The sequence below is a fragment of the Oryx dammah genome, unplaced genomic scaffold (genome assembly GCF_014754425.2).
Source record: "Oryx dammah isolate SB20612 unplaced genomic scaffold, SCBI_Odam_1.1 HiC_scaffold_21, whole genome shotgun sequence".
In the NCBI taxonomy this organism is placed as follows: Eukaryota; Metazoa; Chordata; class Mammalia; order Artiodactyla; family Bovidae; genus Oryx; species Oryx dammah.
The window spans coordinates 18,137,171-18,164,073 of NW_024070205.1; the positions used below are offsets into that span (position 1 = coordinate 18,137,171).

The 26,903-nt window shown below is 45.0% G+C and overlaps 1 protein-coding gene across 1 annotated transcript in view; it reads right to left on the reverse strand.

The window, feature by feature from the left end:
• Positions 1 to 26,903, reverse strand: part of CACNA1E (calcium voltage-gated channel subunit alpha1 E) — a 342,984-nt gene that overhangs the window by 161,421 nt on the left and 154,660 nt on the right. Inside the window, exon 7 of the mRNA XM_040263854.1 lies at positions 6,022 to 6,125. Within this exon, the coding sequence (XP_040119788.1) occupies positions 6,022 to 6,125 (104 nt within the window). The remainder of the gene's footprint in view (positions 1 to 6,021; positions 6,126 to 26,903) is intronic.

Below are 26,903 nucleotides of genomic sequence, written 5' to 3' on the forward strand. Positions count from 1 at the left end.
GAGGAGGCTGCCTTCCGGGCAGAGAGGAGCTCACAGTCTCACAGTGGGCTCGAGCCCAGTATCATAGGCTGCTACTTGGATGATAGCCACCTGCACCTAACAGTGAGAGAAAATGAGAATCAATATTATCAGAGGGGTAAGAGCTGACGGCTACTCCACGCCACACCTAGGCCTCGGGCTGGAAGAGGGATATTGCTATCCCATTTCATAGGGGAGGAAGCAGGCCCAGAGTAACTTGTCCAAACACACAACACTAATAAGCAGCAGGGTTAGGATTTCACCCATGGAAGAAAAAACCATGACAAACCTAGACCACATGTTTAAAAGCAGAGACATCACTTTGCCAACAAAGGTCCACAGAGTCAAAGCTATGATTTTTCCAGTAGCCATGTATGGATGTGAGAGTTGGACCATAAAGAAGGCTGAGCACCAAAGAACCAGTGCTTTCAAACTGCAGTGGTGGAGACAACTCTTGAGAGTCCCTTGGACAGCAAGGGAGATCAAACCAGTCAACCCTAAAGGAAATCAACCCTGAATATTCATTGCAAGGACTGAGGCTGAAGCTCCAATACTTTGTCCACCTGATGCAAAGAGCTAACTCACTGGAAAAGACCTTGATGCTGGGAAAGATTGAGGGCAGGAGGAAAAGGAGACGACAGAGGATGAGATGGTTGGATAGCATCATCGACTGCATGGACATGAGTCTGAGCAAAGTCTGGGAGATGGTGAAGGACAGGGAAGTCTGGCGTGCCGCAGTCCATGGGGTTGCAGAGTCGGACAGGACTTAGTAATTGAACAACATAGACTGTCAGATGCCAAAGCTCGCACTTCTCCCAACCCACCATGCTTTCCCACCAGGATAAATATGTAGAATTCAAAGAGGCAGTTCCAAACTAGAGCTAGTACATCAGAGCAGACACAGTCAGACACAGGATTGTCTTTCAGCGCCAGCGTTCTGTTCCTTTCCAGCTCTGTCAAGACACATTCTCAACCCATACTGGAACTTTATCTGGAACATCACTGACTTGTTATTCAGAAGTGAGAATCTGACTTGAGTTTTTCCAACTAAAACAGGGACACACTTAGGAAAAAAGTAAGGACAGAATGTAGCAGATAAGATTATACAAACGGGAGATTATCCCCTCAGTAGAAATACAAGAAGAAAGAAGTCTGTGGTCAGACCCATCCTGGGCAGCCATTGAAATAGAGCAGTTGAGTTGCAGCTACAGGATATGTGGAGACAATTACCTATTGAGCATAAAGGATGTCAATGAATGCTCACTGAATGAGTACCTACTTAAGAAATCCCATTACATCTGTGACTCTCCACTCCAGACACACACTATTAAGAACTCCTTCATACTGTCCCGTTTTTCATTCATAACCATTTCACAAGTCACCCAAGGCTCTTAGTACTACAGAGGTGACTAATACATCAGTTTTCTCTTAATTTTCCTGCATCTGGTCTCTCCCCAGGCCAATCCTCTTCCTGGGGAAGAGAGACTGGTCTCTTTCTCAGGTCAATGTCTTATACACACCTTTTGTCCTATACTTCTTTATTTTATTTATTTATTTATTTATTTTTATTTTACTTTACAATTCTGTATTGGTTTTGCCATACATTGACATGAATCCACCACGGGTGTACATGCGTTCCCAAACATGAACCCCCCTCCCACCCCCCTCCCCACAACATCTCTCTGGGTCATCCCCGTGTACCAGCCCCAAGTGTGCCATATCTTGCATTGGACATAGACTGGCAATTCGATTCTTACATGATATTATACATGTTTCAATGCCATTCTCCCAAATCATTGTCCTATACTTCTTATGTGTGTGCAATCATTATAAAATTTAATTTCTACTTTTCTCAAAGTTATGCATGTTGTGCTTTAAGGTCAAATGTTTTTTAAAGCTGATAGTGGAAAAAACAGCAGCCCACAGCCTCACCCTTTCTCACCCCTGAATCTGACTCCCCATAGGCAACCACTTGTAATTCTTTTACCTGCTGTTTCTAGTACTCATTTCCAATTTTCTAAATATTATACTTATACAACTGCTATTTCTTAATCTTTCAGTTTTAGGTATTGCTTAAGCACTTTCCCACTGTGGAACCTAAGATTTTATTCTCTGACATTCCCTTCTCCTCCCCCTGCTTATTCTCTCCTATGCTCTCAAGGCAACCATAGCATCATAGGGGCTATCTCAAAATCCAGTGTAAACAAGGCACATCTGACTGACAGTTGAGCTGTATGGAGTACCTACTTTGCTTGTATTCCTTTGGTGACAACACTTCTGTATTCTGTGGAATTCATTGCTTAGACTGATGTATGTGTGTGCTAATACACACAAATATCCATATATTCACATATATATAGTTTTGGGAAAAAACATTAAACTCTTCTAACTATACTAATACACATTGGGAATTATTAATTCCATTTTTTCTTAAAGATATCATTTCTACAGCCTTCTGTCATTCTACTCAAGTCTGAACTTGGTGTTCCCTAGACTTTCGGACAGTTAGCATCCTAGACCTCCCTTCATCATCATCCTGGAAAACTTTCTTCCTCTCTAATTAATCTCTTGTTTCCATAAGTCGCACGTCCTTCTCCCTCCTCAATGAATTCCTTATTTGTAGTGACACGCATTCTCCAGGAGCTTCTTCAGAAAGAGTGTCTCAAAATACTGTAATTTCATCCTCACAAATAGTTGCTATTTTTGCTAGGTATGGAATTCTATCTTGGAAATTTTTTTCCTTCAGAAAGTTTTAGGAGGTTTTCTATTCGTTCCTAACTTTCAATATCATCGAGAACTCCAAAACCATCCTAACTCCAGATTCTGTATAGATAAAATTCATCCCCTTAATAATCACCAGAAGCTTACAGAATATTATCTTACTCAGATGCTCTGAAATGTCATGATTTATCTTGGTGTGGTCTTTTCTCTTTCATTGTGTTGAGTTGTCAATGGGCATTTTTCTTATTAATTCATCTGTTCTCAGTTATCTCCATACCCACCTCCCATTTCCTTGCCATATAAATAACTGTTACTCTATATTCAGTGCATACATTCTAATGAATTTTTACAAACTGTGTACATTTTTTAATTTATGTGGATACTATACTGTCTCCATCTTGTTTTCACTAAACTCTGCTTTCAATGTGTACATGGTCTTTGTTGTTCCTAACTGCCACATAATATCTCATGGCCTACATCCAAGAGATAGCTAACTGCTCTCTTAGTTATGGATACCCAGATTTTTGCTAAGTCTGCACTATAAAAACCTAATGTTAGAAAGAATATCTTTGCACATGTATCAACAGATCTTTTAAATTTGGCAATGAGTTTACTAGTTCCAAGAACATTTTTGGTATTTTTCTTTCTTAATTTTTTTCTATCCATTTCCTTGTTTTCTTCATGGAATTTTTATTAGTTCAATGTTGAAACAAATCTTTGATTTTATTTTTGTTCTACTTTCTGGGTGATTTCAACTTTATAGTCCTACCATTTACTATTTATTATATTTTTATACTTTTTACATTAATTCATTGTACATTAATATAAATTTTACGTTAATTATTTTACATTAATTTCCAAACGCTCTTAACTGCTAAGTGTTCTTTTTCATAGCAGTCTACTATCTTGTGGATAATCTCTTCTATCTCTGCTGATATCAATTATGCTTTAAAAAAATTACCTTCTGCTCCCTTCATTATTCATATTCCCTCAAGCTCCTTCTACCTATTTATTATTTTGATTTGTCTTTGTGTTGGACCTTTTCTTTGAATGCTGATGACCCCTAACTGTGTTCATATTTAAGATCAAGGTACAAAAGGCTTGTTGGAAGCTCCTATGAATGGTTGGGGCTTATAGAATGGTTTGGGGTTGGGTGGGGGGGAAGTGTGGTGGTGACTAGTACTTGCCTCTCCCAAAGATGTGTCCATATCCTAATTCCTGGAATCTGTGAATGCTCCCTTATTTGGAAAAAGGTAATGTAATTAAGGATCTTGAGATGAAGAGGTCATCCTGGGTCATCCAGATGACTCTAAATCCAACAAGTGTCCTCATAAGAGACAGACAGAAGGAGATTTTAGACAGAATAGGAGGCAATGCAGCCACAGAGGCAGAGACTGGAGTGATATAGTCACAAGCCTAGGGACGCCTGGGGCCAACAGAGGCTGGAAGGAGGAGGAAAGAAATTCTCCCCTAGATCCCTTGGAGGTAGCATCACCCTGCCAGATTTTGGCCCTCTAGCCTCTAGAAATTGTGAGACAATTTCTCTCACACTTTTAAACCGCCTGGTTTGTGATAACTGTTGGGGTGGCCAAAGGAAACTCATAAGTGAACCTCACCAAAAGTGATGGGTCAGACCATTTTTCTGATCACCGTCAAATATCAGGATACAGAGGTCTTTTCTCTTCAGATGGATGGTTTTCCACAGAGGGCTGCTGTGAAACCCTCTCCCCCTCCTTCCCCAGACTGCTACAGTTCTGAGAGCCAAGCAGTAGAACTGGGCTGGAAACATGACATCCAGTTTGTGGACTTTCATATAATACTCCTGTTATCAGCCCCATTCTAATATTAAACTCTGTTTAAACATGGTGGATTGAACCAAGTTGGTCATCTCCTGTGTGTCCACAAATCCAAGCTTTTCTGATTCATCCTTGACAGAGAGGAAATCTTCTAACTAGGGTGGCGTGGGGTTGGCTGGGGCAGGCACCTGTGAACATTGTTTGGTTGAGGGGAGGACGTATCTAAATGTTCTTTACAAGGATTTATGAAAAATCTTGTTTTAGCACCCCTCATAACCCAGCTTTACATGATGCTTCAATTCCTGACCCTTTCTTGGCTCTCATTTTTTTTATTGGCATTCCTCATTGTAGTTAATGGAGCCTCAGCTTTCATGCCACTAGATTAGTTATCATTTACTCTCCGTCTTCAAACATTTTGTTGGCAGCTCTCATTTGTTTTCATACCCTCTCCTATTCTCTCTGTCACTGTGTCCTTCTCAAAATTTATTTCCTGTGTTTGTGGATGTACAAGAGATAGCCAACTTGGTTCAATCCACCATGCTTAAACAGAAGCATCACTTTATATAAATTTCCATTTCAAGAACGTCTGCCATTCAGACAAGAAATTATGTTCAGTTTTGCTCAGAAAATAGAAGACCCTCTTTGACCCTGTTTTTGCCCTTCTATTTTCTCCTTTCAATTCCCAAAGTGAAATTTCCACTCAGGTTAAATTAGGTCACATCATAGTCTTCTCACTCTCCATAACAAATTCCATTTTTTCATGTTGGCTTATGGGGTGGTGCTCCCCTTTCTGGAATATTCACTCCCATGTATTCTATTTTAATCTATTACATATTTTGTATCCCAAGCAAAATCCCAATCCTTTATGAAACCATTCCTGATAACTTCAGATTATATAGATTTGTCCCTTCCCCAGACAAATGAACTATATCTTATATTAGCTAGTAAACAAAGTCCTGCTCCCTAACTGTTTCAAGTGTTGGTGTTGTCTTTTCAGCAAAACATAAGTTTTTTAAGGGCAAAAACTATGCCTTAAACTTTACATGCTCCTTGTAATGCTTATCATGGCATTGAACACTGAATGTTTGTTAACTAATGTACAGTAATTCATGCCACAAATATGAAATTTGATGTCCAATACAAGATACAGTAAGAACCTTTTGAGGATAAAGCCTGCATCTTATTAAACATTATATGCCTAACAACCAGCACAGCATTTGTCAAAAATGGTCTCTCTTGAATGATGGAATGAAAGGATGGATAAATGGACTCTCACTACATATCATGTTCAATGTTGTACCAATTTAAGATTTTTAATTCCTAAGAATACTAAAGATGATTAAAATGACTGTACTCCAAGCATCTGGGGCAGCTTTTGGACCAAAGGGGGTGCTCAGTAAATGAGGGTTGCATGAACGAATTTGCAAGAAGTCCAGAGCATTAGTTTATAGTCAGAAAGAAGAGAAGAGAGAAACATCTGGCTTACCCGGAAAGCACTCCCAGGACGAGGTTGAGAACAAAAAAGGATCCAATGATGATGAGGGGGATGAAGTACAGCCAATTCCAGGTGGCTCCTAAGGCATCATTGGTCTGAAAGAAAGAAAAATGGTTCTTTAGTATTATACTTCATCAAAACCATCTGCCAGGTGAAGGCCTCCATTCCTGCAGCTTCACATGTAGGGTTATGCAACAAGCACAGTGCAAAGCAGATAAACATTGCATTGCTTCACTCCCAATTTGATGTGATTGTAGATTAACTCATTCTCCCATGTATACTGTGCAGGGCACCATGTCACCCGGACACAACATGCATTTGAATGGTCTAATATCCTCACCCAATGGATAACAGTCCAGAAAGGTCAAATATTTTTCTAAGATCACACAAATAATCACTAGTGTTTTAGTGTTTGGTGATGTGGGTTCTAAGTCTTTCTACTCTAAATTAGGCAAATTCTCAAAAGACAGAGGCAAGGTACATCCATCATTTTAGTCCAGGGATTCTGGTAAAGACCTTGACAGGTTGCTTGGGAGAGATGAGTGTTATCCACGTCCTGCTCAGCTCCTGACCCTGGGCTCTGGCTTCCTTTCTTCCATCACATCATGGTCCAACAGTACACAGTTAGACCAGGCCAGGCCCTGGGAAGGCTCTGGAAAAAATAAATCTAGATTTGAAAAGGGATCCCTTGTTTTCTCTGTAATGCTAACACATCATGAACTAAAACCCGCATGGAAATCTACATTCTGGATTCTAATACCACAAATGTGATGCCAGGCCTCTGAATGGTAGGGGTTGAGGGAGGATCATACCTCATGGCTCAGTCAACTCCCCACCTCCCCCTCCCCAAAAAAAATCAACTCTTGGTAGGATTTCTCATTAAGCACCTTGAAACAGTTTTGGAACATTTTGAAAGTCCCATCTAATACTTGGATCTCTCAATTAAACTTTCCCTTGACTCTCTCTCCCCATGATATCAACCCCAAATCTTCCTAATTAGTCCACTTGAACTACATTTTGCATACACAGGGCTTTGAAATCCCTCCCAATCCCATCCTACTCTCTCACACACAAACTTTTAATACTTGTTTGAAACTCAACAGTTTCTGAAAAGATATTTTATTCCCAATTCACTGGAGAAACAAGGCCAGGCCATCCAAATCAAATGCCATGCCCAAAATTCACACACTAAATTAGCAAAATGAAGAATTTCTATGGCAAAGTGTTTCTTGTCCCTGTTGTACCTTTTTCTACCTCTCACTTTGCCAACATATTTTGATTCATCATCTTCCTGCTTCCCATGGACTTCTATGACACTCTATCTTGTTTTTTCCCCCACATTATCTCATTTTCCTTCTGCTTCCCAATGAAATATGTCAGCCTATAAAATACAGCCTCCCACTGATCATGGCAACTATCACTGCACAATAGATTTTTCCATTAAAAAACAGCTTCTAAAGCAACCTCTTTCACCAAACTTGTCTCTTTGTCTTGCCCCTACACTATTGAGAGAGGTATGTTTGCAAATGAAGCAGAATAAGAGTTAAAAACAAATACCTTCTGAACTGAATGAACAAAAGCAGAGACCTGCCAATTTCAGTATATAAGAGCCAGTGTTTTGGTTCAACAGGTCTGGTGAGTCAAATGCAAACAAAGAAGATGAGGGCCAGACCTTAGAGGAAACTGCTCCTGGTATCAGAAAGAAGATGCAAAAGAACTAGATGCCAAGAGCTACAGGGGGTTTGAATGGACATCAGTTCAATTCAGTTACTCAGTTGTGTCCGACTCTTTGCAACCCCATGGACTGCAGCACGCCAGGCCTCCCTGTCCATCACCAACTCCCAGAGCTTATTCAAACTCATGTCCATTGAGTTGGTGATGCCATCCAAACATCTCATCCCCTGCTGTCCTTTTCTCCTCCCACCTTTAATCTTTCCCAGCATCAGGGTCTTTTCAAATGAATCAGCTCTTCGCATCAGGTGGCCAAAGTATTGGAGTTTCAGCTTTAGCATCAGTCCTTCCAACAAATATTCAGGACTAATTTCCTTTAGGATGGACTGGTAGGATCTCCTTGCAGTCCAAAGGACTCTCAAGAGTCTTCTTCAATACCATAGTTCAAAAGCATCGATTTTTTGGCGCTAAGCTTTCTTTATAGTACAACTCTCATATCCATACATGACTACTGGAAAAGCCATAGCTTTGATTAGATGGTCCTTTGTTGGCAAAGTAATGTCTCTGCTTTTGAATATGTTATCTAGGTTGGTCATAACTTTTCTTCCAAGGAGCAAGTGTCTTTTCAACAACTCTGTGGCTTAGACAGTCACCCCCACCCTTAGCACTCTTTGGCAGCAAGAACTCAGTTTGCTCCCAGTACCCAATCAGGGCTCAAGTGCCAATAAACATTAGTTGGTGTCAGCAATAGCAATGATGAAATTGTGGCTTTTAAGCTCTCTTTGATCCCAGGAGTGACTGTGCTATGTCTTGAGGATGGTGAGAGCAATTTCGGTTGGGTGACTATTTGCCAAAGATGTTGCAGAGTGAAGAATAATTTCCAAATTGTGGTCTTCTTATTGCTAGTGATCTGTAAGATGCTCACATGTTCTGAGGAAAATGAGCTTCTGGAATCAAAGAAACTCAGGAAACACAGCAGATTTTATTTTTGCATTATCCTGTGAGAAGACCCACCCCAAAGAAATAGTATTCAAGTTGTTTCCTCCATCATTTCATATGCATCCTTGATTACAAACCTACTTTTCAACAGAAACCTATTAACATATCAGAAAACACCGCCCGTGAAATACACTCCCCTTCACAGGCCCAGAGTCTGGGATATGCTTTCTAACTCTTCTCTAAAATACTCAATGTGTTGTGAGAATGTTTTGGTTTTGCTTTCACCTACATTAAGGCAAGAGCCTTCACTGTCCACTCATTTCTGTACCTGGCATCTGACAAAGTATTTGGCACAATAGGTGCTCAGCCAATCAGTAAATGACCACGATTTGAGTAAAATGATTCTCAGGTTTAAAATATGCCAAAAATAAATTCATTCTGATATTCTCCCCAAACTTGATCTGAATTGCATTTGAAAAAGTCATCCACCGTGGTACTGGAGCCTGTGGGATGAGAAGAGGAGGAGAAAGGAAAGAGAAGGAGAAAATGAATATCTGGGAGGACACTGGCACCATGCCATAGGGGTTATTAGGATGACTGACAGCTTAAAAGGTTCTGCTGGAGAAAGCAGCCTGACACCTCCCCTAGATTATTCACAAACCTTTTAATAGACCCGCTGCACCTTCGCTACACCTTCCTCCTCTCCCTCCAGTTTCCTCTTGGCTCTTCTCCTCCCATCCTTCCTCTCCAGGTGGTCTCACAATCTCACCTCCCGTGCTTGTCAGTGGATCAAAGACAGGTCCACTAGGGCAAGGGAACAAACCTCAGCAGGAAGTGGGCAAGCTTGGGACTTCACGCCTCACTCCTCCAAAATGGCAAGGTTCTTTCTGATGCTAATTAGAGTTTCAATCTCTTTCTGATTCATCATTATTACAACCTTAAAATTGTCCAGTGTAGGAGAGACAACTACTGCAGTATCTTCTGAGATGGAAGAAGAAAAAAGCATTCGATAACTCTGAAGGCAGCAAGTGCCCTGACACCATATGAGGTGGGAGTCGGGAGTGCCAAGCAGAAAGTCACCAGTTCAGCTCCAGAGTTGTGACTGTGCTCCCTCTCGGGGTAGGCGTGCCTATCTGTGGCACAGCAGGCGGTGGGAGAGCGGAGGGGCTGCCTACGTGAGAGGAAGCATCTCCCCTTCCCTTCTCTCCCTCCAATACCCACGTCCCCTACCCTCTCAGCTTCTGTGATCCCAAGCACCTTGAATGTGGGAGCATCACTTCATTCTCCCTACCGATTCTTCCCTCAGGGACAGAAAAGTCACCCTAAGTACTCCATGCAAGATTGAGAGAAAGAAGACCTTTCCCAACATGGAGCACTGATTTCTGGTTCCAGGAGCGTCTCACGGTGGAAGCTTCCCTGCCCAGCCTAGTACTGTGGAACAGCTAAAGTATAAACCAGCCCCTCCTTGCAAAGAAGGCTTGACAGTGCATTCCAGCCTCCTCCTTCCCCACCATTCATGGAACACCTACTCTGTGGCAGGCAGTACCAAAGAGAGCTTTTCTTTGGAGCAGTGTCCTCTTATTTAAGATGCTGAGTCTCCTCCCACTGTCCCAGTCAAGCCCCTAGACTCGACAGGCTGGCTGGCCTCCACCTCTCTCACCTCCCAATTCCCTGAGTGACACACACACGCACACGTTTGCAGGGTGGGGGTGATGACAGACAGAGAAAGCACTGGGGGTGGCGGCCCACCAGCACAGGGAGCACTCAGCGGGTAGCAGGCCCGACACAGTGGGGATGTGTTCCTCTGGGAACCTGCTTGACTGGGGGTGGTGAGCCCACCCACTCCCTGGGCAAACAGGCACACATGGCAATTATCACATTAATCTCCGGGGGGTGGGGAAGATGGTGGAGGGCAGGGGTGGGAGGAGCCGGATTGGGGAGAAAAATGCGGATGGGATGGCAGGAGGCAGGGGGTCCCATGGTCTTCCTGGCACAAGGCTGAAGGCAGTACTGGCCTCTGCAGTTGGAAGCAGGTCTCTATCAGGGTTCCACAGGGCTCTGTGGAAAACAGGCGGAAGAGCCTCTTCTTGGATGGCCACACCTTTCACAGAGCAGCTTCTACCAGGGAGGCTGAATGACATATGGCTGCAGAATTGGGAGGCTGATGAGTTGGGACTGGGAAACCATGAGGGTTTTTTCAGGGGAAAAAAGGGTCCTTCCGGGAGAAAAAAAAAAAAGGTCTCTCAGATACACCTGCTTCCCAGGCTGGAGGCGCCAGCAGGCAAACTCCAGCCTGGCCCCCATCAGGGTTTCTCGGCCAGTGTGTCACTAGTATCTTGGGCTGGATGATTCAAGGCTGGTTTGGGGAGGAGGAGGCTGTCCTGTTCACGGTATTTGCAGGATCCCTGGTTTCTACCTATTAGATGCCAACAGCATTTTTCCCAGTGTGACAACACAAAGTGGCTCCAGAACTGCCAAACATCCCGGTGGGGGTGGGGGGCAAAAATGGCTTGCTACTGAGAACTACTGGCTTAGAGACTCTGGTCTCAAAGACAACTTTGGAATTACCAACTGAACTCAAGTCAAGGGATGGCTGGAGCAGCAGTCCTGGGCTGTCAAAGAGGCCAGGCCATTCATCTCAGCAAAAACATCTGTCCAAGGGGACTTCCCTGGTGGTCTAGTGGTGAAGACGCCACACTTCCACTGCAGGGAGCACAAGTTCGATCCCTTGTCAGGGAACTAAGATCTTGCATGCCACGTGGTGAGGCCAAAAAAAAAAAAAAAAGTCCAAGGCCTCTGCTGACCACTCCAGGGAGAGAAAATTCAGAGAGGGCAAGAGTGGAGTAAAGGAAAGGGGCAGAGACCAAAGACAATTCCACAATTCCACCATCCCTGATGGTATGATACCTGGGCACCCAGCACTGCCCAGCTTGCTGGCCTCCCCTGGGCCCACACTTCATTCCAGCATCAAGTGAACACCTCCTTTTCATCCTGAGAGACTTGAAGTCCATGTCTGAGTACCAGAAGTCATGTGTTGTACGACACATGTGTGGACCATGTATTAATACTGGGCGACAGATATTCTCCTAGATACTGGGGATAAATGATGGACAGGACACTCCCAGGTCCTGCTCCACATGAAATAGTATAATGGGGAGACCCCCATTAATTAAGTGAGCTCACACGGCCTGTTCGACCTTAAACTGAGGGGAGGGTGATGAAGGACCACTCACGGGAGCTGACCTGCAGGTGCATCTGATCTGGTTCAGGAAGTCAGCAAAGGATCTGCTGAAGCTTTCAGAGTAAAGCGTCACATGAATCTAAGAAACTACCTTGGCAATCACAAGGGAGGTTAGAAAGGCAAAGGAAAGGTTTATCATGGAGGGGAAAGGGAGAGGAGGAAAAGGTTTAAATTAAGAAGTGCTCACAGTCATAAAAAACAAGCTTATGCTTACCAAAGGGGAAAGGGGGATAGTGGGATAAATTAGAAGCTTGAGATTACCATATGCACGTTACTATATGTAAAATAATATATAAAATAGATAACTGACAGGGACCTACTATATAGCAAAGGGAACTCTATTCAATGTTTTGTGATAACCTGTAAGGGAAAAGAATCTGGAAAAGAATGGATAGATGTGTGTGTGTGTGTGTGTGTGTGTGTGTGTGTAACTGAACTGCTGTGCACCTGAAGCTAACATGTTGTAAGTCAGCTACACTTCAATTAAAAAAAAAAGATTAAGAAGTGCCAAGAGGTAGGGGACACAAGAGAAGAAAAATGAGGGCAGGGAAGGAACGCTGACACCAAACTCCTGCCTCTTTGCAGTAGCAGCCCCTAGGCACCTGGGTGGATGTTGTACTGAAACATTCATAAATCATAAGGGCACCACCCTTAGTGGATTTTTTTCAAAGTGTATATAATTGTGCAGCCAGCATCCAGATAAAACCAGGCTTCCCTCACATCCCTTCCTAGGAACCATCTCCTCCTCAAATGTAATGTTCTCCTGACTTCTATATCCATCCATTATGCTGGCCTAATTAAGAAATCACATCTCACATTTCACTCAATGTCCTGAGCCAGCCACATTCCCTCATTGCTCAGGGACTTACACTCGGAAGAACCCTCTCCCTGCTGAGCTCTCATCGGCCTGGACGTGGCAGAGCCTGTGCTGTCCCCAGTGGTCTCCTGTAGAGCAGGTGGACCAGCGCCCCCAGCAGCTCTGAGTTTTGGCGGCTAATGGCTCACACCTGGATCCTCCTGAGAAGTCGGGCCCCCGACTGACAGACCCTCCTCATCTGGGAGTTTATGCCTATCCATGGGGGCTGTGACCTGGAACCAACAGCTCACTGATGCAAGGGTGTCACGAGCCCAGCCGCTTCCCCTCTGCGTGGGACAGCCTCCATGGTGCAGTTCACTCCAGAGCTGCCTTCGGGATCAGACTCAGGTTAAAACGTGTACAACCACATCTCTGTCTAGTATTTTCTCCTGACCTATTCACCTTTCCTCCTATCAGTTCAGGCTTCCCCCGCAAGCAGTCCATCAGTAAAATCATCGCCACAAAAATCTCTGTCCCAGAGACAGTTTATAGGGAATCTGATTTAAGGCATTAAATTGTTATCTCATCAGAGTTTGACCAACCTCACAAAGCAGTAATACTCTGCCCCTGAGCCACCCAGATGGATAGTAGATGATGTTTCTAAAGGCAGAGCCACGGTCCTTTGACCACAGTCACATATTAGGGAAAGGAAGTACGATGCACAGCGTACCCTACGACCACTAAGCAAGGTAAGGCCTGTGGATCACGTGTACCAGGAATTCTAGCCACCATCTAAGTAGATTACAGAACACACTACCCAATCCATCATTTGGTAGAGGAGGAAACTAACTAAGGTCTGGACAAGCAAAGTAACGGGGCCACAATCTAGAGCCACATGGGGTCAACATCTTGAGGACGCTTGACTGTCCATTATCTCACTTGGTCTCTTAATAGCAATCCTACCCACTCTATCACCACCTTCTAGGGCAGAGCCACAATAAAGAAAGCCAATGCTAGGGTCTGGCAGCCAGAAGGTAAGAGCTGTATCTCTCAGACCCCAGGCAAGAAAGCAGAGTCGGGGGAGCAGGTGGAAAGAATGAGGACAGAGAGCCTGAGTGAAACACAGCCACCTGCTGCCACCCAGCAAGGAGGCGGAAGCTGTCAGTCCTGGAGGCAAAGCATTTCATTATGTCTCAGACCCCTGAGTGTATTTAATAAATGTGCTAAGTCTCCCCACACAGACAAGCTCCAAAGGCAGCATCTGGCTTAGCCAGGGGCCTGAGATAAGTAATCAAGGCTTTCTATGCATTCTGGTCCTTTTCAGACCCCCAGATCTGAAGATTTCTCCTCTTGCCTGGACTGCCAGCAACTGTCACTGACGATTTGGCAGGACCTTAACCCACGTACAGAAGTACCTCCAGGGGGACTTCCTATTGGGCATTTCACCACTTATTCTTCCTCTTCTCTGACCAGTGGCCCCAGGAGGAGAGCCAGAAAAATCCGCTCTCCCACCCGTGTTCACAGGCAGCAGCATGATGCCATCAAGGCCAGCCTCAGGAGCTCTGCTTAGTATCACCAACCAGCAAGCACTGCCCCACCCTGGACGTGGGTGGCGATCACCACTGGGGTTGGATAGACAGGTATGGATGTCTTTGTGAAAATCCATCCACACGCCTGGGAAGAGGATGCAAGTAAATGTCAAAGTGAGGGCGGATGAGCAGTACTGCATCTGACCAGGAAGGCTTCCATGACCTTGTCCACGCAAGTGAGCACCTTCACACCCACACAGCTCGGAGCCCGGCTGTGCTGAAGAACGCTTCGGTAAATCCTAACAATTCCAATACCATTGTTATGTGAGGTTTCTTGTCTCCTCTCTTTCTGATCACTGGCCCAAAAGCCCAAAATGGAGATAACAGATCTGTTCTAGATCTTATATTGTTGAAGCCGGGATTGGGTTCCACAGGGGCTCAATATTCTATTCTTTCTACTTGTGTGTATGCACAAAATTTTCTATAATAAAGAGTTTTTACATTTTCTCCAAATAAAACTGTATAAATTATTTATATGGTTCAGGGTCATATGTGGGTTTTTAGAGAACCTTTGTGGCAAAACACTGGAAAATGGTAACAGTGATGGTAACTGGGCAGGGGTAGAAATTAGTGATTTAATTTTAAAATATTTTTATCCTTTTCTATACTTTGCAGCTTTTTCTGCAGTAACTAGTGGGTTTTGCTTTGTTTTCATGGTCAGAGAAAACATAAAGAGTACTGTAGGGAAACAGCCAGAGAGAAGGGAAGGTCCTCCTGCCAGGCAACTGCAGCAGAGTGCTGGGGAGGTCAGCTTCCCTGGGGTCACTGGGAGCTGGACAGTTGACCACGCAGTCAGCCATCCAGGTTGAGATGCTGCTCACCTCTGGGAAAAGGTGAGTATGCTGTTCTGATGCTGCCATATGTACGTTAGCCAAGTTGGCCACTCAGAGAGAAAATGAACGAGGATACTTCTAGGACTTCCCTTGTGGTCCAGTGGTTAAGACTCTGAGCTTCCAGTGCAGGGGGTACAGGGATCGATCCCTGGTTGGGAAGATACAATCCCACATGCTGCAGCACAGCCAAAAATAAATAAATAAAGAGCTTGTTTCATATGATGATCAGCTAACACACATCACCTTCTACCCAGTCTACACGGCTGGTTAGCCAGAGACTGAACGTATTCTTGCAAGAAACTCAAGCACCAGAAAGAGCTCAGAGAATGAGAGAAGACATGAGTCTCAGCAGACCCTCCCTTTAAAGCCCAGGGACAAAGGGTGCATGAGGCTTGACAGACCCTCTGCATTGTGAGAGTTTTGTGTAGCTTAGAAAGACTATACAGATGACACAGGGCAACAGGTCTTCAACCAATCCCTGGCTGGTTCTCTGATCTATCCCACAGTCCTCAGAGGTCAGTCCTACTGGTTACGATCATTTGCTGCATTTCCATGAGTCCGCTGTCCCCTCCAGTTAAACATCTCTATTTCCCATTCGTCTAACATGAATTCTGTACCTTTCATCTTGAAGCTTAGAAGGAAGAACAACATCTTGTACAAGCCCCTTACTTTATGAATGAAGAACCAAAGATCAAAAAGCTGATTTCTGAAAGATACTCCCTAGTTGATTACAGAAGCACAGCTAGGACTTCTGACCCCCAGGCTACCTGGCACAGCCCTTCTATTCTCCCCCACATCATTTAGTATTGAGATTAAATATATGGTCCTATTCCCTCTGGTCATTTGTATGTAGTTAGTCTAGCCTCCTGCTCTCCCTTGGAAGCTCCCTGAAGTTGGACACCATGATGATGTCTTACTTCTGAAGGTTCAGAGAATGGAGCTATGAACATGGCTATCAGATTTCATGAAGAAAGGAGTGAGGCTGGAGATGTCCTGGAAGGCATCCTGGGGCTGTGCCTTCACCTGGACTTGAAGTAGGGCAAGGATGTAGACTGGCCCATCAATGGAGGAAGACAGTCCAAGAGAGGGAAACAAGTGGGAACGATGAGGCCACAAAGAGTGGTCGTGGGGAGCAGCGAGTAAGGCAAGATGGACAGGAGCAGGTCCAGGCTTCCCTGGCAGACTAGTGGTTAAGAATCCATCTCGCAAGCAGGGGACACAGGTTCAATGCCTGGTCCAGGAAGATCTCACATGCCGCGGGGCAATGAAGCCTGTGCTCCACAACAAGAGAAGATGCCACAATGAGAAGCCTATGCACCACCATAAGAGAGTAGCCCCCACTCATTGCAAGTAGAGAAAAGCCCAGTGTAACAGTGAAGACTCACCATGGCCAAAAATAAGTAAATAATTTTTTTTTTTTTTTTTAAAGAGGAGCAGGTCCTGGAAGACCCTGAATGGGGGTATAAATGTTTGGATTTGCTCACTACCCTAGAGCTCTTCCTTCCTTCTACCTTCCCTCTCTGCCAAGCCATGCGTTCCCTCGTAGTAAGCCCACTCAGTCTCCAGAAGGATTCCCTGAAGCACATCACTCGACTTTTCTCTAGAATTTCCCAGCACTTAGGTGCACCCCGTAGCAGTATGCATATTCATTCAACATTTTTGAGTGTGTACTCTGTACATGATGAATGACAAAGGAAAACAGTCCTTGAGGGCCTTGGTATCCATAAGGAGGCTAAGTCATGAGTATAAATGCCTGTAATTGAAAACAGAGCATTAAGTGCTGTACTTGGGTTTTATTTGTACTTGTTTACAGACCCTCTTTATATGTGTTCTGCTCCTCTCACTTATTAGTCCTCCCTTTCCATTAGGGTTGACTGGTTCTTACCGACAGAACCACATCCTTTATCCACTCTACTAATGCCTACAAACAAAGACATTCTCAGTAATGCTATTAAATAGCAGATTTTAACACTACTACCATCCTTCTGCCTCACAGGCCTATATGAGTTTCCTTTCTGGAAATAAATATATCACCAGTAAAATGGCATCTCTATTGACACATAGCAAGTACACTTAGCTAACTCAAATATTCAGTACAGCACATAAGAGCAGACACTCAAGAAAAGAGCTTCAAGCATAATCATTTTTTGTGGCTTTCATTCCCTCCATAATGCCTTCTGAGCAGGTAAATTAATTTATCATCTAACATCCACGTTTTAATTAATGACTGCATGTCAAACACTATGTAAGGCTGGTAAGCCCAGCTGGTTCCCTGAAGAAGCCCCAGGCCAGTTAGTTTCATTTATTTTGTGGCCACAGGAACCACTCTTAGTCCTTGGTAAGAACGGCTTGAAAGCAAGGCATCATAGCTTTGATGTCTTTTTATCTTCTGACTTTAAGATATAGCTCTTAAAAACATGCTCCGTGGGTCTGCGCTGGTGCTGGTAATGGGGATAATGAAATGTTCAGTCCCATGATTTATTTATCGTGGGATAAATATGCCTATTTATTACCCAGGGGACTGAGAGTATCTAGGTGAGGTTCTTAAGTCTGATCTGTCCTGCTGGATCAGAGTTTCTCCAAGAATGCTGGGCTGTACATGGGCCCAAAACATCACTCCACTCACCTCCCATGGCCATTGGCAGAGCCTGGCTCAGCCTGAGTCCCCAGGGCTGGTCCCCTCCACTTGTGAGCAGCTTTGTCCACTCACCCCAGTGTTAGACAAATGTTACTTTCTATGTGTGCCATGATGTGAAAAAGAATAGGAATCACTGTGCCAGACACCATCTGTCAGGGACACTGAGGAGGGAATTCCTCACTTGAGTAGGTGCCTACATCAGACAACAGATGTGGGGTCCCTTCCCACTCAGACCCAGATTCCTCACTGTGGTTCTCCTCTATCTCACGGACTTGAATTCTCTGGTCTTTTCCCTGAAACCTTCCCTTTTCTCATCTTTTGATTGCTGCTGCCCTCCTAGACACTCATCTTGGCGGTTCTTCTTCTTTCCCCAAAGATACACAGGATGCATTCCAACTGAGCATTCCTACTGGCTTAGGGGAGTAACAAGGTTGAAACAGAATGCAGATAATAAAGCAATAATGTTCACTGCTCCCCCAGTCTGGTAACCACTGGGAAAAAAAAATCTCTTTTGATCTTTACCATTCTTTGCACAACTTTCATTGCTGTACATTAGGGTAGAATGTACTGAAATCAACCATGTTGGGTGACTCATACAAGACTGCATATGAGCTGTTGGATGGCAAATCTAACGTGGACCCAATGAAACCTATTTCTGGAGGTACTAAGTATACACCAAGAAGACCTGATTAAAACATTTTAATCTCCACGTTTTCCCGTGACTTATGCTCTAAGGCGCCAAAGTAATTGAGAAGGAAAAAGAATCAAGGCTTCCATTCATTAAGCATCTAGTCTACACTGAACACTGAGCCAGAGGCATACCAACCATGTGTAAGAGAGCCGCAACTGTAATTTCATGTTTTAGAAAAACAAAATAAAATCCAGGCTCATAAAACCTGAGGACTTGCTCAAGGACCCATCGTCAGTATGTTATAGAACCAAAATCCAAACCCATGTTTGACTTCCTCTTAAGATATGACATGGTGTTGCCTCTGGTATGGTGGGGGAGGGAAAGAGAAAGAGAGAAATACAAAATTTTAACATGGAACATATCAGAACAAAGCTATGAATGCAGGTATTTATAACAGCAGTGTCAGCAAAAAAAAAAAAAAAGTTTCTCATCAATTGCATATTGAAATCCTATCTGAATATTGTTTCTACAACTTTGAGAAACACCTTAATGCAATGATTTCTTCTCTGCCCTAGCTGTCTGATAAGGCTGGAAGACTGTCATAAAGAGTTCCCTGGCCAGTAGTGAAACAGCCACTCTGTTGCCAGGGTGACCTTAAGTGGGACAAGTGACTTCCAGCCACGGCTGGCTTCAGTCTTCAGAGGAGGGCAAAGTTGTCATTTCTAACCAACATCTCTCATCTGTCAACATCTCTCCAACCTGTCTCTCTTCTGCTTAAAACCTTCCAAAGGCTGCCCATGCCAAATCTCCTACCACGAGAGACCCCAGCCCAACCTCTCTGGCTCATCTCACAGCCCCTGCCTCCTTGTATAACCAAGTCACATGGCCACACTGAGATTCTTACAATTATCCCACGTGCCACTTTCTTTCACAGCTCTGTGCTTTTGGTCATATAGTTCCCACTGCCTAGGATACCTTCTCTGCCTTTTCCTCCTGGAAAGCCTCTGATTAAAGGTTACCTTCCCCCAGAAACCCTCCCAGAGTCAGTCATTCTCTTCACTCTCTGCACATAAGGCTACCATGTCACTCAACTCTGTCCCGTACTTATGGCTTGCTGGTATGCCTTTCTCTACAAGAGTTGCCACTCCCCAAGAACAAGAAGGTCTTCTTTTTCTGTCTATCTGCCTCAGAACCGAAGTTAGTTCCTAGTGGGTACTTTATTCAGAGTGAATAAAAAATGAATAAGTTAATACGCTGAATGTGTCACGACTGAGCGACTAAGCACAGCACAGCACACGACTCTGATTAAATCTAAGACAAGCAAAAGAGAAAAAAGAAAAGGTGATGAGAAAGAGGATTTCTTAAAGAGTTAATTAAATGTCCAGAGGTTTCTTTTATCACTAAGAGGGCAGAGTCACAGATTGCCTAGAGGGGGTTTATCAGGGATTATCACTTAATAAGCCCTTCTCAGGTATATCTGGCCACCGAAGGACTTCATCCTCCAATACTCTTCAGAAGAAGAAAGACTCTATCAGTCTTTTTTTTTTTTTTTTTAATTTATTTATTTTTAATTTTTACTTTACAATTCTGTATTGGTTTTGGCATAGATTGACATGAATCCACCACAGGTGTACATGCGTTCCCAAACATGAACCCCCCTCCCACCCCCCTCCCCACAACATCTCTCTGGGTCTTATCTCTGATGAACTCAGGAAAGAATTAAAAACAAAACCGGCAGATTCTGCCATCACATCCAGCTACAGTTTCAGCTGTAAAACTGGGTTTGAGGGAGGTGGAAAGTACAGACTGGAATGTGGACTGTGGTTCCTCCAGGACCCCAGGCAGAGATTAGGGGAACTCTTCCTGATTGTGAAACTATTGGGTTGGCCAAAAAGTTTGTTTGGGTTTTCCATAACACTTTGCGGAATAACACAAAAGAACTTTTGGCCAACCTAATGGAAGAGAGAAACACACCTCTCAGTAGATGGTGAGGGGGTTGAGGGGGAGGGAACTAAGAGGGGAGAGAGCAGCCTCTTTGGGAAAGCAGCAAAAAAACACAGTCTCTCTGCAGTGGCCAGAGGGTATGAAGGTGATGGGGAAGAAAGCATGTCTCAGGGAAGGTGGCCCTGGTTCTCTCAATGTCAAAGCTAAGCTTGAAACTTTCTAGATCCCAGATGCGGAGTTGTGTTCTGTCCTCCTAAGCTTTATTGGGTAGACATGCTTTTTCAGCTGGAAATTCGTTTACTCCTCCACCTGAAACCCCCCCTCATCTTCTCAAAGATGAAGAAATGCATTGTGAAAAGTTCTGGCCATCCTTCAAGGCCTTTCTCTTACCCTTTCTGGATGAACCAATACCCTGATCACCCAGAAAGGGCCCTCCAATGCCCCAGGGGCTTTTCCAACTAGGCCTGAGATCCTCTAATTTATGTATTAACAGCTAGCCCCAAACCAACTGCTTGGCTTAAAACCTGGCCATAGTCTGAAGAGTATGCATTTCTTGAGACAGACTCTCTTGATATTCAATGTGAGGTCACACAACATCAATAATGAGTCCACACTTTGGGGAGCAATTCCGATGTAACATTCTGCCCACAGGTGCACACTTAACTTTCTCAAGAATCCTTTGAAGCAGATACTAGCAGCATAGCCTTTTTCTCTGATAAGGAAACTGAGGCACAGAGTGGTTGGCTAACCTGCCTGAGGCTGCACAGTGAAGTGACAGGCTGAGGACCACACCAGCTGCCTGATAACTGAAACACAGAAAACGCTCCACACTCGTTAGTATTAATGTTATTTAAATAAGTTAAGTTCAGCTCCCTTTAACCCTTGAAAATGGAGGGAGAAAGAATGAATGAATCACTATTATTTATATCTATCTCATCTAAATATTTTACTTGCCTTGTACAAGGAGACTGGTGCCTACTTCTAAGCCTTTTATCATTTGCAGGGGGTTGTAATATTTATCACACCACATAATGATTATTTGTCAGTCCCCTGTACAAATCTGTGAAATCCTGGAGGACAGGGTTTTGTGGTTCAATGTATAGCATACATGCTACAGGACTCTGAATACTGCTCAATTCATATCTGTTGTATGAGTGGGTGAATGAGCTAATCAAATCTTTTAGAATAGAAATGTAAAGGACTATTCCAGCCACAACTAGCTCAAATTGGACAAACACAGTCTAGAACAGTGGTTCTCAAGGGTGGTCCCTGGTTCCCCCAGCAGCCGCAGCTTTGGGGGGCCTTGCTGGAAATGCATGTTGTTGGGTCCCAGGGCAGACCTTCAGATTAGAACCCTCCAAATGAAGCTCAGCACTCAGCCACTTGTATTTTAACAAGCTTTTCGGACTATGCCTCTAAAGTTTGAGAACTAATAGTCTAGAGAAAAAAAAAGAAGAAGTCTACCATGGGTAGCCTCAGTTGCTATGCTGCTGTATCCAGGAGTGGAAAAAAAAGAGAGAGAGAGAGATCTGAGGCAAGTCTGAGGTTGAGTGGGGGGGAGGAGGCAAGATGACAGAAGGGTGTGGGGAGAGGTGAAGAGGGAGGAGAAAGAAGGTGGGTGAGGAGGAGAGACTGATTCATGCCAAAATCTGCTGGGAATGAAATGGGTTCATGATCACAGCCACGTGTTGCCACAGCAACAGGTCCAGCACCTCCCCAACCCTCCCCTCCCCAGGATGACCAGGCAGCAGACACACCTACGCTAAGGCCTGAGTCCTGCAGGAGGATTTAAGCTTCAGCAAGCTGGAAAAACACAGTGAGGAGAAAGCTTATGGAAGGAGCTCCCCACATAGGCTCTGGCCCCCAGCTGGGCTCCTGGAAAGGCTGGTTCTTCCTAAGGGCAGTGATCAGTCCAACAGGAGGTGAAGATACAACCGTGTGGGTTTGCTCCTCCACACCATGGCTCACAGCGTCACACAGCCTGACTAGGATGGCTCTGCCCCACTGCTGGACTCACTATGAAAAAGGATGAGTAGCTTAAGAGGAAAAGGAGAGAGTCCACCATGCTGCAGGTGTGGAAGCAGAGGAGGGCATGAGGAAACAGGGCTCACAGACCAGGGGAAGGATTACTCCAGAAGCCCGGGCAGGAGACCAAATGGGGAAGGAGACGTGGAACAGAGTTCACGTGAAGACACAAGGCCAGGGGTTCAGGAGGGAGAGCAAGGGGCTAGTAAGGAGCAGAGGCTCTCAGGAGCATCTCAGCACTTTGCTGGGAACAGCTGGAGCTGCCAGCGCACCCACAAGGCAATCATACATCCAACTGACTTCACTAATAAAGGCAAGACAGGGGCTGCAGGAGGACACTGAGACAGGCAAAACGCACAACACTCCATACGCTAGATGGAAATAACTCTGGGAGAGCGAGTTTACAGCCAATTAGACATTAAAAGTAAGATATAATTGCTGTTGCTATGTTTGTTTCCAAGAAGAACTGTGTTATGATTAGACTAACAGCTAGTGTTAGAATTCTGAGCAAATTGCATGGAAGACTTAGCCTCACTTTGTCTCTGCGTGAGAGAAAAAAGCAGGTGAGAAAATGCTGAATCAATAAACCACCACTATTGTTCAAGGTATCTGCCCTCTGAAAAACCCCTGGGCAGCCCCTGAATCCTTTTTAGGAGGGACAGTAGGGAGAAATATGCTGAGATATTTCCCATCCAACTCCTTCTAATCCTCATAACGACCCAACTAAGGCATCACTACAACACCCATTTTTATGGATGAGAACATCGAGCCCAGAGAAATTGAGGGACATACAGGTCATAAAGCACTGGGTTTTGAACTCACCTCTGCCTGACTTCAAAGACCATGCTCCTTTACTGCCAACAAAAGGCACAAATCTGTCCACAAAAATGGAGAGGAGAGAACTGGTGGTTCCTAAGTTACTCAAGGGCTGTGTACCTACTCCAGCCAGAATTGGGCATCTCTCACTGGACAGATTAGCCCTGTGAGATGCTACAGTGTAATGGGAAGACCCTAGCCTCAGCTCTTCTTAGTTCTGTGACTGGGCAAATCATTTAAACTACCAGTGCCTCAGCTTCTCAACCTACATAATGGGGTTGATAACCCCTCTCAAATAGCAATGCTGGGGAGATTAAGTGAGAAACATAGTCTGAGAGGTGACACACACCCCACCAGGTATTAGCTGTGGGATCGTAGGCATGTTACTTAGCTTTTCTGCCCTTTGGCTGCCTCATATCTAAAATAGCTGAATTAGAAGCCATGTGGCTAAGACACTCAGCTCAAGGGATGGCAGGCAGAAAGCATGTAAAACACGGATGCCCTGTGGTCCAGACCAGGGCTAAGACATTAAGCTCAAGGGATGGCAGGCAGAAAGCATGTGAAACGTGGATGCCCTGTGGTCCAGACCAGGGGTCCTCAGACTCCAGAATCTAATGCTTGATGATCTGAGGTGGAGCTGATGTTATAAGAATAGAAATAAAGTGCACAATAAATGTAATGGACTTGGATCATCCTGAAACCATCCTCCCAACCCTGGTCTGTGGAAATATTGTCTTCCATGAAATTGTCTTCCCTGGTGCCAAAAAGGTCAGGGACCTCTGTTCTAGCCAGCTCCCCTCCTCGGAGAGGACAAGCCCATCCCATAGCTGCCAGGATCACCCTCTCCTGAGAGCTCACAGCTGCATCCATCGCTGGGCACTGTCCTGCATCTCCGAAGGGGCACCTAGCTCAGCTGGTATGGGCCAGCCTCTCCTCTGCCCACCTTCGGACTCCTCCCTTTCTCAGCTGTTATCTCCCAAAAGTACACCCCGATCAACATTCTGCCTGCAATCCGGTGCAGAGTTGCCTTCCAGAAACCCCAGTCTGAGACAGGATCTCTATCGCAGTGCTTAGTAAGGAAGAACTGATAACAGCGTTTATGAAGTCTTCAACTCAAAAGGCTATGAAATCATCCATGTGACTCCTGGAAGCTTTATAGAATTAGTGGCATTCTTTCGGAAATGGGACTGTGACTTGAATGTCTTTGTTTCCTCCAAGCACCTTCATGACAGAAGATCCTCTAGAGACATATTTGACTTGTACAGACTACATTTCTATTGAGCCCAAAATAAAATCCATCTGCCTGAGTCCAGGGGGTAGGAATTTCATTTCCACAATGTTGACATACAGGGTTCATAACCAGAGCACACAGAGTCTCAGCAGTAAGGAACTTTAGAAAAAGAAATCCCTCTGACAGAATAGCTCTGTAAAAACGGGCCACACAAATCAAACTGGGGAAGTAGGTTATATGAACTATTACTATTATTAGTTCTTTAAATATTAAACATTAAACAAAGCTCACATCTGTAAAGAGTTGCTGACCCGACCTTCCAGCCTCCCTGGGAGTGAGGCATGAGCTCCTGGGGGACAGCTGATCCCAGAAGGCGGCTCCCTCCAGCCCATCTCCTACCAAGGTGACAGAGAAAGTCAGTGACAGTGCTTGGAATAGAAACTAGCTCCCTTATTCCCAATCCTGAATCCTGAGTTTCACTATACCCACTATAATTGGCTCCTCTGGAAACCTAGGTACAAGAGAAAGAAGAAATGCACATATGTGCTCTTTCCATGCCATGACACAGGTTAGCTCTGCGCTATTGATAGTCCTCAGTGACGTCCCTGTATTGGCTGCAAGGTAGAGAGAGGCTGGTTCTCTGGTGGAGAACGTGGAACTTCCAACACTCCATCAGCTCACTCAGTTCAAGGCGACTGGTTCAGTCTGAAGTCCGTGGGGCTACACAGAGATGAGCTCTTTCCTCAGGACTCCCAGACAGACGTGCTGCTATTGACATCTGTCCGAGTTCCGGTGGGGTCCTGAGATCCAAGGAGCAGTCTTCTATCACCGCATGAAGCCTGGGCTGAATCTCATCTCCCTGAGTTTTGCGGAGCCAGACAGGAGGCCCTAGGAAAGGCTGTGTGGATCGGGTGGCTCCCCCGAGGCCTGGCCAGAGTCACGCACCAGAAAAAGTGGTCAAACTGAGTTCCTCAACAATCCACATTCAGCTTGTAGCGAGAGACAATAAAAGGGCATTTTAAAAGGGAAGCTCTCAACAGGCTTGCTGGAGGCCGAGGAGCCAGTTTCTCCTTCTCTTCTTCCCCTGGGATGTGTGTGTGTTGCGGAGGGGCGGGGGGAGGGGAGGTGTTCCCTCTTGCCCTCAGCTACTCAGGGGTTCCCTTCACTCTGAGGAGCAGCATCCAGATGAGGGGCTGGCAGTTGGTCCTGCGATGAAAGGTCCCTGCCTACAGCCCTGCTGGCTGGGACAGGCCCTGGGAACACAGTTCCACATGCTCCCGGAGGCCACACACGCTCCAGGCAACTCTGGGCTCACTGAGCACTGCCCAGGCCCAAAGCACGAGGCTGGGTGAGGAAACTGTGATAGGGCCACTCCTGGACCTCAGGCAGCTTAAGATGCAGTCAGGGAGACTGGAAAGTGCAACGAATCAAGACAAAACAAATAATACACCAGAAGAAAAAAAAAAAAAAAAAACACTGAGAAGGGAGAGAGCGTCTGAGGGTTTGAGTGGTCTGTAAGACATTCTCAAAAGAACCGTCATCCTGGGGCCTGAAACATGAGCGATCTCTACAGAGGATATCCACTCTCAGCCAGAGGTCTGTCTCTGAGACAGCCCAGACTCATGAGCTCCCAGCTTGGGCCGTGGGACAGCCGCTAATCACCTAATTAACCGAGCGTCACGCACCTGGCTGGCAGCTCCGCCGCCCTGGGCACCGAGCCTGAGAAAGTGCCCCTGTGATGTGGTATCGGGTGGGGTTTGTTCGTTCTTGGACAGCAGGCCTCCAAGGAGCACAGCCCAGCTGAGGGTGACCAACTGGGCTCCTTCCAGTCAGGCCTTCTGGTTACCCGAGGACAATTCTAGAAGATGCTAGCCTGCCTGGCCTGAGAGGAATCAGGTGAGAACTGGAAAAAGCCACACTGACACTTGGAACGTGAGCAGGGCTCAGAGCCAGTACAGGCGTAAAGTCTGACACAGAGCAGGCAATTGTGCGTGCATGTGTGTGTGAGTCTCTAAATGATAACTAAGAAATCATGAATGCGTGAATGAATGATAGGGCCTCGAAGTGGAGAGGCTAAAATAAAACAGATAGTGAGTAGCGTCAATACTGCTCTAGTCTAGGTCTGATACTAAAGTCCCTGGGAGGAGGCAGGGCCTTCACCTCACTTGGCCTCATAGAACTGTTTTCTAGCTGGTTTGAACAGCAATATGGCCAGACAGGAGCAGAAGAAGTGCCCTCATCAATTCTTCACCTTTAGTACTTGTGAAATTTGAAATTACAAAAGCAATGAGCATTAGGAATAAGTAACAGTCCAACAAGACAAAAAAGCATGAAGAAAGTGTTGCGTTTCCTCTCACCTCCACTCCTACCCCGCTGTGTTTACAGAGAGTTCATGGCCTCATGTGTGTACCTGCCTGCCTCTCTCCATGCACTTGCAAACTGACATACAGCACTTTGCTTTTTTTTTTTTTAATGGGATCACACTATACACATTACTCTATAGCTTGCTTATCTTATGT